Here is a 16,176-nt window from a genome sequence, read left to right as displayed (position 1 = left end):
AGTTTCCCTTGCAAGCCCTAAGAACTCCAGGTCAGAAAAGTATGGATGTGCAGTGGATTAGGACTCTATTAAATACCTCAGTTTTAAATGTTCTGCTTACACACATTTAGATTTTTAGAAGGTTTAAGCTAACCTGCATTAATTTCCCTAGGATTTTTTTTTTTTTTTTTTTTTTGCAAACATTGAGTTTAAGCAACACTTTTATGAAGACTGAGGTTTACTTGATTTTACTAAGAATGAGTTTGTGAAGAGAATGCATGGAGTTTTTCTTTATAGTACTCACTGATAAAATTAGAATATTTCCCTGTGGCATTTGCTAATTTCCTTTTCCTCACTTTTGTTTTCTCGCAAGCCTATGCTATTAAACCCCCCCTTTTCTTGGGTCTGTTTCCTCCTTTCTACCAGCTCATACATTTGAGATGTAGTTTAAAATTTTAAAAAGACCAGTATATTCTAGAAACTTGAATTGCTGAATAATAAAAATGCATCTCAAATTTTCAAGTCTACCCAGTAACATACAAAGTGATGGTCCATTTGAGTCTGTTTTAATAAATACCTAATAGCATTCCTAAACCCACTGTTGAACTTTGTGCTATTGAAATGCATGTAATATGTTTATTCCTCAGCAAAACAAACTAGTTTTCCTTCCCTCCAATCCTGTTTATGTTCATCATTTCAGATGTTTTAAAAATGTCATATGGATAATGGAGATACAAAACAGACTTAAATGTTTATTTTCATTTTGAATTAGCTGGACCACTTATTTTATCTCCTTAGCCATTACCTAGAAGTCCATCATGCTAGTGTTCTACAGTATCATTTTGCCAGGAAATGATGACTTGATTATACAGTTAAGGGACAAATTCCACTCATTTTAAGACTTAAAATCCTAAGTCACTTATTCATCCATTTATTCATTCATTCTGCCATTCAACAAATATTTATTACAGTGTGAAAGTTATATAAAGACATACAGTATAACAGCAATGATCCTCCAATAGGGGTTGATAATTCTTTGAAGACTTCAAGTTCTACATAATTACTCTTGCATCTTGCTTCTGATGGTCAGTCCTTGTGATCTGCATTCTCCCTGCTGCTCTTCGTCTTCTTTGCCTCTGGGTCTCTTTCCATGCTTACACACGGTCTGCCTCCAGCAATACTGCATGGAGTAGGTAATTACTGATTCCTGGATTCTCCTCCAGGCTGCACATGGAATTTTAATTGCAAGTCTTTCCCCTTTGCCTCTGTACCTATGAAGATGAAGGGGCAGAATGACAGCTTAGGGGAGTATTTTAAGCCATGAAATAGCTTCCCACAACACTAGTGCATTCCCTGGAATTGACTTCTATTGGAACCCCAGGTAAAGGATCATACAGTCCTAGACAAGCAGCCTTGAGGAGATGGATTATTCCCAAGAATTTAGTGACAGGAACTAACCAGAGCCTTTGACAACAGAATAAAATTACACTGAATTTCCTTTTTCCCTGTTTCTTCTTCTTCTTTTCTGACCTGAAGAAAGCATTTGCCTGTTAGCAAAGGCAGACACGTCAGCTAGCAGCCTACCGAAACGCATGTCTTCATAGTAATGATAGGAGTTTAAGGAGAAAGATCTAGGGACTAATTTAGGCTCTAGAGCAGAGAGCAGAATAGAAAGCTGAGCTGAGAATGTGATGCCAGCCAAAATGCCATTCAGTGGGCTAGCCTTTTCTAAGTTCCTATTCTAAGGACATAGTGATACCAGTCTGAGTCGGGTAGGAGTCTGGCAACAGAGAGGGACTTTCAGAAAATGAATGTTCCTACTCTTGCTTTCCTCTGTTAGTGAGAAATGAATTTCCATGATTTTGCCTCTATAAAGATTATGTTTTTGAGTAGCCACTGGCATTAGAGAGTAAATACATGGGTATTGTTGGGGAGAAAGGGCTCAGGAGCTGATCTGACTGGGCTGCAGCATGCCATGTGTTTTGAAGAAATTGATATCTGTACAACCCATCTATTTCTCGTAATGCTTTTGAAGACCAGGGTTATAGAAGTATACTTGGCTTCGTGCCTGTTTGGAATTTTTGGGGGGGTGGAATATGGGCATCTGGTTTTCAGTATCTTGGAGGAGTGTGGCATTTATTGGACAGAGTGAGTGGGTGTAAGGATTAAGTTGTTGCAAATGTTCTTGGTGAAAGTTTCATCTCAGTTCTCAGGCTGTTACCCTGAGTTCCCTACACTTCCCTACACTACACTCAAGCCCCAGGCTTTTGGGGAGTTCTTGGCCAACACTAATCCCCATGGTGTTTTCTTTCTCAGTTGTCACAGATGAGACCTTGAGCTTCATTCAGAAAAGCAGACGCCTCCTGGTTGTCCTAAGCCCCAACTACGTGCTCCAGGGAACCCAAGCCCTCCTGGAGCTCAAGGCTGGCCTAGAAAACATGGCCTCTCGGGGCAACATCAACGTCATTTTAGTACAGTACAAGGCGGTGAAGGAGACGAAGGTGAAAGAGCTGAAGAGGGCTAAGACGGTGCTCACGGTCATTAAATGGAAAGGGGAGAAATCCAAGTATCCACAGGGCAGGTTCTGGAAGCAGCTGCAGGTGGCCATGCCAGTGAAGAAAAGTTCCAGGTGGTCTAGAAGTGGCGAGCAGGGTCTCTCCTATTCATCCTTGAAAAATGTATGAAAGGGACAACGAAAGGGGTAAAAAGAACCAAGGGAACTCCAGGAAGGAAGAGTCCCCTTTCTTTATTCCCAATTTCTTGTTTCACAGACAGAAAAGAATTCTGTCGAAGCCTCCCCCCAGGGATGTATTCAGGGTGACTGCATGACTGGTCGTTCCTCAGGCAATACTATGGTATTAGAATACTAATACAATTGTCTGTTTCCTCAGGCAATACTATGGTTTAGAATGGTCCCGCCACCAGTCTGTCACCAGTGTCTGATGTCACTATGTTCTTCGCAGGCAAAGACTTGGTTGATGCGAATTTCCCCTTTCTGCATCCTCTGTCCTTGTTCCCACATCTCTATTCCCTCTTCTCTCTCGTTGTTTATAATCTTAACAGTGTGGGGCAGCCTTTTGCTTGGATTTCAAGACCCCTTAAAGATAACTCATTTGCTAACAAGGTCTTAATGAGTTTCCAAGTCATTTTCTTTGTATTTTTACTCGTCGGTTAAACAGATAATCAGTGCCCAAATTAATTTGAGCTGATGACAATGAGCCCTTCTGCTCATTCTGCTGGGAAGTGCCCCATCTCAGCCAGACTGACACCCACACGGGACTCTATGAAGCAGTGTAACTGAAAGTGTTCCTTATGATGGTTTGAAAGGGCTTGCCTGCATTTTCTCCTACTAAATCCCTCGTGCCCTCCAGCTCAGTCACTGATGTCATATTTGTCAACTTGAAAAACATACCATATTTTTTCTTTATTGCAGTAAACTCCTAGATATACGTAGGTCGACCTGTAGTTGTCACTTCATCTTCCCTATCTACTGTACCTCATATCAACCATTTAGAGTTTGCAGATGGCTCCACACGTGGTTCAGTCTGACAGGAAGCTTCTAATGGTGCTAAGAGAGAGTGAAATAACAGCAAAATGCTTTTAGGGCATTTTCTGGCTTGTGAGAAAAGCACAGAACAGGGTGTTCAGCAATTTGTCTTTTCATCTCAGCCTTGCTAATGTGAATATTAGGAAAGTGATTTCTCCTCACTTGTTCTGACTCTCCACTGTAAAACGTGGAAGTTAGACTCAATGACCTTGCAAGTTACTTTTAGCATTAATATTCTAAGAGAATTAACTGGACCACCCAGTAGTTTCCATATTTTATTCCCTGGTACAGTTAATACGCTCACTCCGAACAAGTCAGTCTGAAAAGTCTCTTCCTTGAACCTTGTTTTACTTTGTTTTAAATAAGATTGTACTGTTCTTAAGACTTGGAAAAGTGAAAACTAAGTCCAGAGTTTACAGAGTGGTGAATACCTGCGGTGTACATATATCCATACATATATATACACACACACATATATATGTATATGCACACACCCATGAATTATATATGTATATATATCTACATTGTATATATATATATATATACACATGGATTATATATGTGTATATGTATGTATATGTGTATATATATATGCACACACCCTTATGTACACATGCATGTGACTTTAAATAGCTATTGGCACAATATGACAAACCACTGGAACTCTTAATCCAGTTTTTAAATTATGCTTTTACTGTAATGCTTTTGTGTCGGTGTTTTCTGTACATTATTTGTCAATTCACAGCTCACAGAGTAGTAGTTGCTAGTTCTCGCCTTCCCTAAATTAGTATAAATAGCTTACTGCTGCTACATTTGGTCTGGGTGCAGTGGAATCTGTTGGACACAGAGCTTCTATGGTCACTGCTGAGCAGTACCAGTCCTCTGGCATTAACTGATCATCTACTATGTCACAAGCACACACTCTTAGACACTAAACTATGGTAATCTCAGTGTTCAACTACTAGGGAGATAAATCTCTACTTGGACTGTTGAGTAATAGAGAAAAGGAAAATAAAATACCTATAAATAAGCCTGAGTTTCCTATGAAACACCATAATTCATAATTTAAGGGAACCCTTATCCCAGCATTATGAATGTTGATAACCAATTCTAAAACTATCTCCTGCATTTAAGTGTCCTTCAGCCATGGTAAAGTCCATAATAAATCATTTCTCTATAGTGGAGTTATTATTTTAAATTGAGGAAAAGAAAAGCTTCATGAATTCTTGACTGTAAAACTATGGTATGGAGTCATTCTTGGATCTGTTTTGTTTTTGTTTTTTGTTTTTTTGTCTTACTAATGCTTTTCTTTATTACAAACCACAATTACTCCTCCTGTTAACCCTTCATCCTCAAGACCAGAGGAGAGCTGACTCCAGATAAGCTTTGAATATCAATTGCATGAGCTTTAGGTAATGGGAAACAGTCCCATCACAAGGGGCCATTCTCTTGCCAATGCTGCATTCTTTTGCACTTTTGGATTCAATATTTATCCCAAATGATTTTGGGTACCCCTAGAAACTTCTTGATATTCTTTTTCCTATTTATCTACTGGTCTTTGATATTGAACTTTTCCAAATGCTAAAATCTAAAACATCTCACATCTAAATGATATGTCTCATTCTCAGAGAATTTTGTTTTAAGGTTTTTTTGTTTGTTTTATGTCCCAGAAGATACCCGATACAAAATTTTTGAAGGAGGTGAGGAAATATAATTTTGACAGCAAGGAGAAATCGCTCTATAATATTAAACAACTATGTCTCTAATGTTTAATAAAAAACCTTAATGGTTTTAGATATATGATATAAAGATCTTCTGCACCCAAGTTAACAAAGAACCATGACATATAAAGTGTCTAATTACACAATCATATAAAATTTATTTATCTTCTATATTGTAACTTAGGTGATTCCCTAGGATTCTAATAAACAAGCACTCCATTGTATTGGGAAAAAAAGCATCACTCCACTTGCTAATTATCCATTTCTTTCCATAGGTTTTAATATTTTAAGATTATCTTATTATCTTTTTTATTTTATTCATAATGTATTTTCCATTTTCCATTTGATTTGTAAATTTGTTTATTTTAAAAATAAACCATTTATTTTCAGATTTGAATTTTATTTTGTGCATGTGTTTTATGTCTTTATTTTCTTCTTTGGGCATAAGAAATGAGAATAAGAAGAATTAATGATATGCATAAAAAGAAATGTTAGAAGTTACATTAGTTAAATTTCTCTTTCTGAGAGAAATCTGAGAAAAATGGGAACTTTATATTAAGAACATTTTCTTTACATGTGAATAAAAGAGTTATTTAAATAAAATGAATTGTAGTGTGCCAGGGGTGTGTGTGTGTGTGTGTGTGCGTGTGTGTGTGTGTGCGCGCGCCCATGTGTGCCTGTGTGTGCGTGTGTGTGTGTGGTTTTGTGTGTATGGAGACAGACAGAGGAAGAATAACAGGGCAGCAGAAAGAGAGCAATGGGCTAGGAGATTAAATGTTGCTCTAGTAGTTTTTAGTTACAACTATTTTAAAGTAAATAGAATTTTTAAAATTTATTATTCACTTATAAATCCACATATTAAGGTGATTCTCTAAAGTTACCATGAAGAATTGACTCAAATTCAATTAACATTAGCCCTACTTTAGTTTAATATTGTGTTCACTAGATTTAACCAAAGTGATTAATCCAAATGTCTACTATGTGTAGACATTTACATATAGGTATTTTTAATTTTTAATAATCCTGTAAGTTTATTCTTATTATATGCATTTTATACATGGATGAACTCAGACTTAAAGATATTAAGATAAAAACAGAAATAAATGGAGAAACTAATTAAATTCAGATTCATCTTCCAAATTAGGTGCCTCCTCCCCCTCCCTTTTTTACTACACTTCACGTTTTAAGAAAGAGAGAGAGACATTTGCTGCCCTTGCATACACCAATAATCTACCTAGAGAACAAAATTACAGTCCTAGTTTTCTTTTAGGTGAATTCCAGGGAGATTATGACTTTTAAAGGCAGGAGTATTCTAGAGTGTTGATGAATTCGAGATCAGAAAACATGAATTCAAAATTAATTTAGTACCACACAAGAAATCTGGTCTCATCAGTCTATAGCCACACCTTACCTTTTTGAGCCCAACAGAATAAATGATCTAATTTATGACTCCCTCTCCGAATAACCTTCAGCATTAAAAAATAACAATTCACATCCTCAACTGCAGTTCTTACAATATGAAAAACATTAAAATATGCCATAAAGGAGGCAGCTTCTTTCAAAGTACTGTGTGAAGACCTTCAGGTATAGCCCATATCCCATGTGATAAGTATCTTCTCCATCCATTCCTCAATGTTACGAAATTCCACCACTCATATCTGTTTCTTTAGCATTGCCCTATTTCAAATGCAAATTTTACATTTTCAGGATGGGGTACCAATTAAAAAAAAAAGAACAATCTTTCTTTAGAGGATCAAGGATAGCACTTTATTTTCAACAGTGATCTCCCCATTGGACAGAACATACATTTTCTTAATGTGACTATTTTGAAGTAAAACACACAGTACACACACATGCATGCACACACAATTTGAGCGCACAAATTTCCTTTTGTTGAAATCCATCCATGTTACTTAAAGGTTATATCGTATTTCTCATGAGACGGGAGAAGCAGTACATTTTCTACTTTTACATTCTCAGGTTTATGAAAGGCAGCTACACAAATTCTCAGTAGGACTGGGACAAAGGAGTTTCCAAAACACACACACACACACACACACACACACACACACACACGGGCTTTGAAGATAAGTGAAAATTTAGATTTAAGATCAAAATTAAAATTCTCTAAAACTACTTCACACTCTTGACAAAACTAGTTAAAATGTCTTAAAAATTGAGCACATGTCTCTTCCAATTACCCTTCAAATTCATGTTAAATTTACTAATTGGAAAGAACTAATCTGGTAAGGAGCACAGCTCCTTTATTCTCTGTCATATTCATAATGCTCAAGTTCACTGCAAACTTCCAGCTTGTCTTCACAGGCTAGAAAGTCTCTCCATCACTGTTTCATCCCTGGCCCCAAAAGAGTAGGTACTCAACCTCATGGTCTGTCTGCAGCACCTGTTTTTAGCATTGTCAATGGCTGTGATTTACACATTTGGAAATTCTTTCTTTCAGAAAACCACATTGTTTAATCCCTTAAATCTCATGATGAGCTAAGAACCACATTTATCTCAGGGACTTTCCATTGGAATCTCTGGATAAACCCACCTCAGTAACTATTAAAAGTTAATGCTTTGTCAGAAGTCTTAAACTAATTGATTTCTGCCCATTGTCTATGTTGTTACCCCTTTAAATGATTCGTAGTCCAATTCTTCACACATATACATGAAAAAAAAAGGAGATTTTAGTTGATAACAAAATCAATACTATGAACTATCTGATGTTGTGTCCAAAAATTTTAAGAATCAAGAGATATAACTGTGTGGTTCTTAAGAGATGGTAATTCCCTATTGCTCTTTGCTGGTCAGGCTGTCTGGAGCATTGTGTTCAGTCCAGTTCAAGATACTACTCTCAGGAGGTATATATATAAACTGATGATTATTCAGAGGAAAATGATAAAAGTGAGGGAAGAGACTTGATACCATGTCTTGTAAGGAATAAGATAAAAATTCTAAAGTTGACCTAAATTTAAAGATGAGAAGAAAATACAGTGAGGTCAAAACAGTTGTGAAATATTTTAAACATTTGAAGATATCAGATCTAAGACCACCAGATAAAAAAGGCAGGGAAGGGTATTTCAGAAAAAATAATTTACAAACAGCTGAAATTAGCTGCCTTTTGGAGGTAGTAAATTCCTCATCCTTGAAGGTAGCAGAGTCTTGGCAATCATTTATAAGAGTGGCGTAAATGAGATTCATTAACTGGGTAGATTATTTAACACTGAGATCCTATATTCTTTTTTTTTAAAGTATTTTATTTTTCATTATTTTTTATTAACATATGATGTATTATTTGTTTCAGGGGTATAGGTCTGTGATTCATCAGTCTTACACAATTCACAGCACTCACCATAGTACCTACCCTCCCCAAAGTCCATCATCCAGCCACCCCATCCCTCCACCCCCCTCCACTCCAGCAACCCTCAGTTTGTTTCCTGAGACTAAGAGTCTCTTATGGTTTGTCTCCCTCTCTGGTTTCATCTTGTTTCATTTTTCCCTCCATTCCCCTATGATCCTCTGTCTTGTTTTTCAAATTCCTCATATCAGTGAGATCATATGATACTTGACTTTCTCTGATTGACTTAGGCTAAGTGAAATAAGTCAATCAGAGATCCTACATTCTTAAGTGTTTATTTATTGCCTCTCCTTTGTAGGATGGACAACGATGAACTACAGTTTATGGAAGTTTTCACTAGGCATTGTCCTATCTTTCCATTTTCCTATAGATACAGTGGAAGCAGTTTTTGACTTCATTCAGAGAAGCCGAAGGATGATTGTTGTCCTGAGCCCAGACTATGTGACAGAAAAAAGCATCAGCATGCTGGAGTTTAAACTGGGTGTCATGTGCCAGAACTCCATCTCCACCAAGCTCATTGTGGTTGAGTACCGTCCCCTTGAGCATCCACACCCAAGCATCCTGCAGCTGAAGGAATCTGTGTCTTTTGTGAGCTGGGAGGGAGAAAAGTCCAAACATTCTGGCTCTAAATTCTGGAAGGCCTTGCGGTTGGCTCTTCCCCTGAGAAGTCTGAGTGCCAGCTCTGGCTGGAATGAAAGCTGTTCTTCCCAGTCTGACATCAGTCTGGACCATGTTCAAAGGAGGAGAAGTCGTTTGAAAGAGCCCCCAGAACTCCAGGGCTCAGGGAGAGCTGCAGGCAACTCTCCAGCCCCAGACACAATGTCCAAGCACAGAGGGAAGCCCTCTGCAGCCTGTCGTTGCTGTGTCACCTACTGTGAAGGAGAGAGTCATCTCAGGAGCAAGAGCCGGGCAGAGATACATACCCAGCCCCAGTGGGAAACACACCTCTGTAAGCCTGTTCCCCAAGAATCAGAAACTCAATGGATACAAAATGGCACCAGATTGGAACCCCCTGCTTCCCAGATCTCAGCCCTTGCTCTTCACCATTTCACGGATTTATCCAATAACAATGACTTCTATATCCTATAATTACCGTGTGGTGTGTGGAGGCTGCTATCTATCTATACCAGCCCTCTTTGTGTCATGAACCTATGGGAATAATTGACATTTTTATCATCTAATGGACTACCAGACTGTGTCCCCTTTATTGACTTTTAAAAACTATTTATTTCTAGGAGACAAAAGACCTGAGGACCTGAATCCAGAATTATTGCCTCTAATGGCCTCAGAAGAGCACACTCTTCTTGGGCCCTAGAAGGTCAGTATGTGAAAGTTGCCTAAAGTCTATCCTCTGTCTTGCCCAACGGTTTCAAACTGAGCAAAGAATTTAAGTGTGTTTCCTTTGAGTTTGTTGATCAACCTCATATTATGAGTCAGTCAGGTGTACTTGGGCTATGACACTTAAACTATGTATATTCCAAGAGAGCATTGTGGAAATGAGTTGATTGTGGTGGAAGCTGTAAGATTAAGTTCTACTAAAAGCCTACAGCACATTTTCCCTGGAAGAACCAAACACACTCACACAGGGATACATGGTGTTCTATCTCACTGTAAACTAGTGTTCTATAAACTGCCTAAAGTTGTTAGCATCAATAAAGTTATATTTTTATGTGATTTCATTTGTACTAACAAATTTTTACTTGTCTCTCCCCTCTTCTTTTTATGGCTTTTGAATTCATATCAGAAGAGTATTCCATTTCAGGAAATCAAGACTTGGTTTAGGTACTAAGAAAGTTTGAGGTGTCTCTTTAGTTTCTTTCTAACATGTATGGAGGGGAGATTGGGGAAAGGACAGAAAGAGAGTGAGAAAATGTTTCAAATGAAATGGAAGTTTACACAAAAATCTCCTATTTTTAGAACTGACAGCTGAAAAATTCAGTATTGTTAAGGATTCAATGTAGCATTTGGTGTATGTATCCCTTCTTTGCATTCAAGATTTTGAAGAAGGGATAGTCAGTCCAAGTGCCTACAAGAATCAGAAAGTAAGAAAAAAGAGAAAAGGGGACTAGATATAAGCATAATACACATGCTGTCCATCTAATACCCATATGTTTAGGGACATAGGTATAGGTACATATTTCTTTACTTGAAACATTTTAACACAATCATAAAAGGCACATGGCATTTGATCTGCCAGTGAGGGAGATAATAGAGATGATTGGGCCTGTGGGTAATTGAAGAATATTTCTTAAAAAGGGAGCATCCTCTACTCAGCTCCATCATGATAGTTGTCACTCAGCCCCATTGTTGGCAGATTGTACAGTTTTTCAAAAGAATCTAAAAATTAAGATTTGTACATAGTCCCTCAACTACGGGATGTCTTAAATTTAAAATAAAAGAAAAAAAAGAACCAATCAAAACACATGAACACGTAGTCAGCCTGAGGGCCACTAGTTTGTAATTTTAGAACTAAAATATTCACCCACAGAGTATATATCTGAGTGGGGATTCAAGTGTCCTTGGCAATACTGAGACTAGAGAACACAGGCAGGACCTAAGGACATAATGGGACACTTTTATTCCCTCCCCAAATAAAAAACATCTGAATCCTCAAAAATAGGGCTGATCTGACCTACCATTCATCAGAGGAGAAAAAAGCTAGAAAATTATGTGCCTTCCATCTACTCTGATGGATGAGTACAGGCTCCCTGTCTGGTGAGGTTACTCTTAAAAAAAAATAGAAGCACAATCTACTCCCCCTAAACAGGAACAGAACGAAAAGAGCAAAAGACCATACCAGGTATGAGCAGTCACCTTCAATACATTAGTGCTGGCTGCTAGTTAGCTATGGCCCAATGAATGTCAGCCTTTCTCAGTCACTAATGGTGAAGGATGGGTGGAGAAAGAAGCCACACATTTCATCCCACTACTCCACTTGGAGAGAAAAGCAGAAAATCCCTTCTCTGTTGAAACAAACTATTACATCCTTTTCCTGTTAAAAGAAAAAGATGTGGGAATAAGGGACACCCCAGAGTAAATGTGACTCATCATGGAACTTGTAATTAGGAAATGACAGACCACCCTACCTGAATATCTAGCAGAAAACAATCCATATTCTATATTGCATTTCTTCTTGAAGAGATTAATCCAACCTTGATGTATGTTCAAGGATCTTCACTTGGAAGACAGACAGCAGTTTCTCTCCCAATCTATTAAAAGGGAGTAATGTATGTTGCTCCAAATCCTAAAAAGGGAGAGAATGTTTTTACCCATAATCAGTCTTATTCCTTATGAGCTCAGTGTCCCAACTACAAAATATCTTTGGAAAAATTGAGAAACTACTCTTGTCATTTATGAATTATTTTTCGTGTGTGAAAAAAATAAAGGATAAGTGGCAAAGGCATGTAAATTAAACATGAGTTCTTATGAATGAGTAGCTAGATAACCGTGTTTTCAAAAGCTAAGTTAGTTTTGGTCAGTATCAATTTCCATTAACAATATAAGGACAGTGTAAGCACTATGAAGTCATAGCTTTTGGCATTAGCTACACAGGGGTCAGAAAGATAATGGACCATATTTCTACTGTATGAAGAAAAGCTAGGAGGTTATGTTATTAGTCTCTGACCAAACATTCCATACTTGAGTGTAATATTCATTGCCATTTATTTCAATGAGGCAAATGATAAGAAAATTTTCTCATGGGTCATGCATATTCATAACTGATATGATTGCAGGTTAAATGGATATCATTTACATAGGAATGTTGCCTATTTAGGAGCAGGAGTTTTAAGTCAAGTAGAGATGAATGTGAGTATTGCTTCTCTACTAATTATCTGTTTGACTATGGGCTCTCTGGGCCTCAATCTCCTACTAGCTAAAATGGAGATCATATTAACCTCACTGAGTTTTGTGGGCATTAAATGATATAATGCATGTAAGTGCATAGCACAGTGCCTGGCGTATTATAAGTGCTTGATAAGTGTTGGCCAGTACTATTGCCGTGAAATCACGCTCATGGTTGCATAAACTTATATTTGCATAATGATTTAAGACTCACAAATTGATTTTGTATGTCTCACTTTTCTTTCCTTATTTTTCTTTTTTTTAACTCTCACAAAATGCACAAAAGTAGTACATAGCAGGAACATATTATCCAAGTTAAGTGACTTTCCTAATGACACTCAGCCAATTAGCAATATGGTTGGGCCTGTAATCTAGGCTTCTGACACCTGACCCAGTACCAATTCTGGAACTATTCCTATAAGATTCATGTGGAAGTATTTCTAATTGTAACTATTTAATTCGAACCATTATACATTCAAATCAACAAGTCAATTAATGTAAACCCACAAGCAGCTAATTAAATGTCGTATCAAGTGTCTGATGTGTCATCTGGCCTTGTCATATTATGATTTTATATAATTTCATTTTTTAATATTATAACATTTGTTTAAGAATTTTAAAAGTGGAACCATTTTTTTGTGTGTGTCTTCCAGACTTTATGATCAGGTTATAATTTTTCTCTCAAAATAAATTATTTGTATTTGTCTTAATGGAAAATAAAAATGTATCCGCCATTTACCTTGAAAAACAAATTTAGTCTTTCAGCAGTTATGATTTACACTGTGAGTTCTAGTCACCATCTCTTATAACTAGTAAAACCTTGAATAAAGTATTCACTTCCAGTTTGAAAAGTTGAAATGGTAAAACTAATGTGCATGAAAATGCCATCAGTAATAAATTAGCCTAGTTATAAAGCTATATGAACACAGGACAATCAATCCCTACAGCAATGGTTTCAAAATTTTTGTGTCTAAAAATTGTTTGGGGGGCATCTTACAGCAGAGATCCTGGGACAAGCTCCTCCCCCAGGGGAGATGATTTATTGGGTACTGGGCATTGTCTAGGAGTCTGCTTTTTGATATTGTGCCCTTGATAATTCAGTTAAGGTATTCCATGGGTCAACTACTACTTATAAGAATTCTTTCAAACCCTTCCCATATTTTTTATATTATTATTCAGGTTTAAGAGGAGGAAAGTTTTATTAGAGTCTGGTCCAAGGCTTCTCAAAGTGTGTTCCTTGATGCATCCATATTGGAACTATTTTGAGTTCATGTAAAAATGCATATTTCTTGACCCATCCAAGAATAACTAAATGAAGATCTCTAGAGTGGGGGCAGATTTGCACTTGGAATAAACTTTCCAGGTGATTCTGATGCACAAAAAGTTTAAGAACCATTAATTTTGTCTCTCTTTAACTCCTTTTTTACCCTTGTAGGCTCTGATTTTCTCCAGCCAAGAAGGACTACAAATCATCCTTTTAACAAGGTGTTTGCAGGCAATAGATGAAAATATAGGACATGTTTAGCCCTTGAATTGCTTCGACACAGGAGACAAATAGAGGAGTGGTTGGTACAGTGTATTTCTAACGTATGAAGCATCAAACACTGACATTTGGAATCTGGTAGGATTGCTGTGGTCATCACATGTATTAATGAGATTCAGATAAGCTATGCTCTGCTAACAAATAACCCCAACATTTCAGTAGCTTTATATAACAAGACTTATTTCTTGTTTATGCTATATGTCCATATAGGGGCTTACATTTTTGTAGTTTTGCCATCTGAAATGTGTGGCTTCCTGCTATTCTAAATTTCAGCCTAAATATGACACTTACCACTCTCACTTACAACCCATTGGTCAAAACTAGCTATGGCACTGATCTAGTCATAGAGAAGGCTGGAAAATGCATTCTTCCTGTGTTCTTGGGAAGAGAAAATGAAATGGAACTTGGTGAACACATAGGGTTGTCTTTGCCTAAGAATGAGATATTGAGATTGCCTGAAGAGGCAAGAGAACTACAACTGGAGTCATGTTACACACTTTGATAATGAAGAAATGGAATAATTTTCCTGCCAAGACCCCACCTCCGCTTGCCAAGGTGTCAAGTCAGGTACTTATGAAAAAACAGTGTACAGAAATGAATAGGGTTTGTCCCTAATTTTCCTAAAGGAAAGTTGTTGAAGGCATACATAATAATTACAGCTCCTGGTCAAGAAAAAGCATCCTTAAAAATTGGTAAGTTTCTGTATTTGGTTAATTTCCATCCAGTGACTTTAGGTAGTTCTCTAAGAATGTGATGTTCAAACCATCTGTCAATGAGCCATTTCATTTTTGAATATCCAGGGAGCCTCAGAAGGATTGAAGACATTTAGAACACAGCAGAGCATGTAACACAGTCATTAGAAAGCCTCCCTTGATCTATTTATCTGAAGAGTCAAGTGGGGAATTCAAACGGAACATGCTAGAGACCAGATGAAGGAAGAGACAAATGCTGCTCTGGGTACTATGAAGTCGGCTGCTATCTACGCATCTGTTCTCTCTACAATTTGGACTCTCTGTATTAAAGATTTGAATTTTTATGACTTGTCTAATGTTGTGCAGTATCATTTGGTCATGAAGAAATCTCTCTTTGGGTTGGTGAAGATCAGTGCTTAAGGAGCCTCTATCCATACTAACAAGTTATGACACTGAACAAAGAAAAAGTTGGATTGCTTAGTATAGTAAGGATATTATTGACATACTCAAAATTCTCTAGAGAGTAACTTACGAAGTTTTTCTCTTGGATAATACAAAACACTTATAAATATTTAAATGGAAAAAAATTGGCTCTTTGAAATGGGCTCATAGAAAGAAAGCAGAAAGATTCCAAATCTGGACTCAGATCATGAACTATATTGTCCTACTTTAGGTGATGGGAATTTTAATACTCTGTTGCTGTATTGAAAAAACAAAGTGGGGTGTCTGGGTGGCTCAGTCGTTTAGTGTCTGCCTTTGGCTCAGGTCATGATCCCAGGGGCCTGGGATCGAGCCCCACATCGGGCTCCCTGCTCAGCGGGAAGCCTGCTTCTTCCTCTCCCACTCTCCCTGCTTGTGTTCCTGCTCTCGCTATCTCTCTCTGTGAAATAAATAAATAAAATCTTAAAAAAACAAACAAACAAAGTAAGATCAAAGCTGATATGTTTATTTTTCATTTAAGACACAAAGCCATACATAAAACTACTTTTCTATTGTCAAAAACTATGCTACATGCTTGCAGTGAGTTTATAATTCAATACCATGTTTTGAAACATTTGAGGCAAGTGGTTCTTTTAAAAAATTGCACATATTTGGGGCCTACCTCAGACTACTAAATCTCCCATAATGATTTAGATGTATACTTTTGTAAAGAATAACGGACTTAAGTACCTTTATAATATTTGCAAATGTTTCTGTGAAAAATCAGTGATAACATATTATAAATTTGGAGAAAAAAAGATAAAAGGAAATCCCGATCTTTTAGTCAATATTTTTTTTTTCTTAAAAAGCAAACCTTAAAACTCACTGCCAAATACTGGAAATTTGAGCCCTTTATTTCCATATCTTACTTTGAAATTTCATAAAAAAGGAGAAAAACAAAATGCAGATAATAAAATTATAGAAATAATCAATGTAGTTAATTAACGGAGAGCCAAAGAAGGTTGGAACGCTAGTATTTATTACATCCATGTCATCAGTCATCTACAATA

The 16,176-nt window shown here is 37.0% G+C and overlaps 1 protein-coding gene across 11 annotated transcripts in view; it reads left to right on the top strand.

Annotated features, from left to right (window-relative positions):
• IL1RAP (interleukin 1 receptor accessory protein) overlaps positions 1-15,030 on the top strand; it is a 133,985-nt gene extending 118,955 nt beyond the window's left edge. For 5 of the 11 annotated variants that reach the window (XM_078068005.1, XM_036107947.2, XM_036107946.2 and 2 more), the window contains one exon: positions 8,979-11,182. In XM_078068005.1, the coding sequence (XP_077924131.1) occupies positions 8,979-9,697 (719 nt within the window). In that variant the 3' untranslated portion in view covers positions 9,698-11,182. Of the gene's footprint in view, positions 1-2,295; positions 5,645-8,978; positions 11,183-12,342; positions 12,416-13,886 lie in introns of those variants that run through there. The other 6 variants (XR_004922170.2, XR_004922168.2, XR_004922169.2 and 3 more) reach the window with 6 other exon arrangements.
• Positions 15,031-16,176: the final 1,146 nt, after the last annotated feature.

This window comes from Halichoerus grypus, chromosome 1, assembly GCF_964656455.1.
Source record: "Halichoerus grypus chromosome 1, mHalGry1.hap1.1, whole genome shotgun sequence".
NCBI classification, from domain to species: Eukaryota; Metazoa; Chordata; class Mammalia; order Carnivora; family Phocidae; genus Halichoerus; species Halichoerus grypus.
Note: the sequence above shows the minus strand (reverse complement) of the source record. Positions and strands in the feature narration are given on the sequence as shown.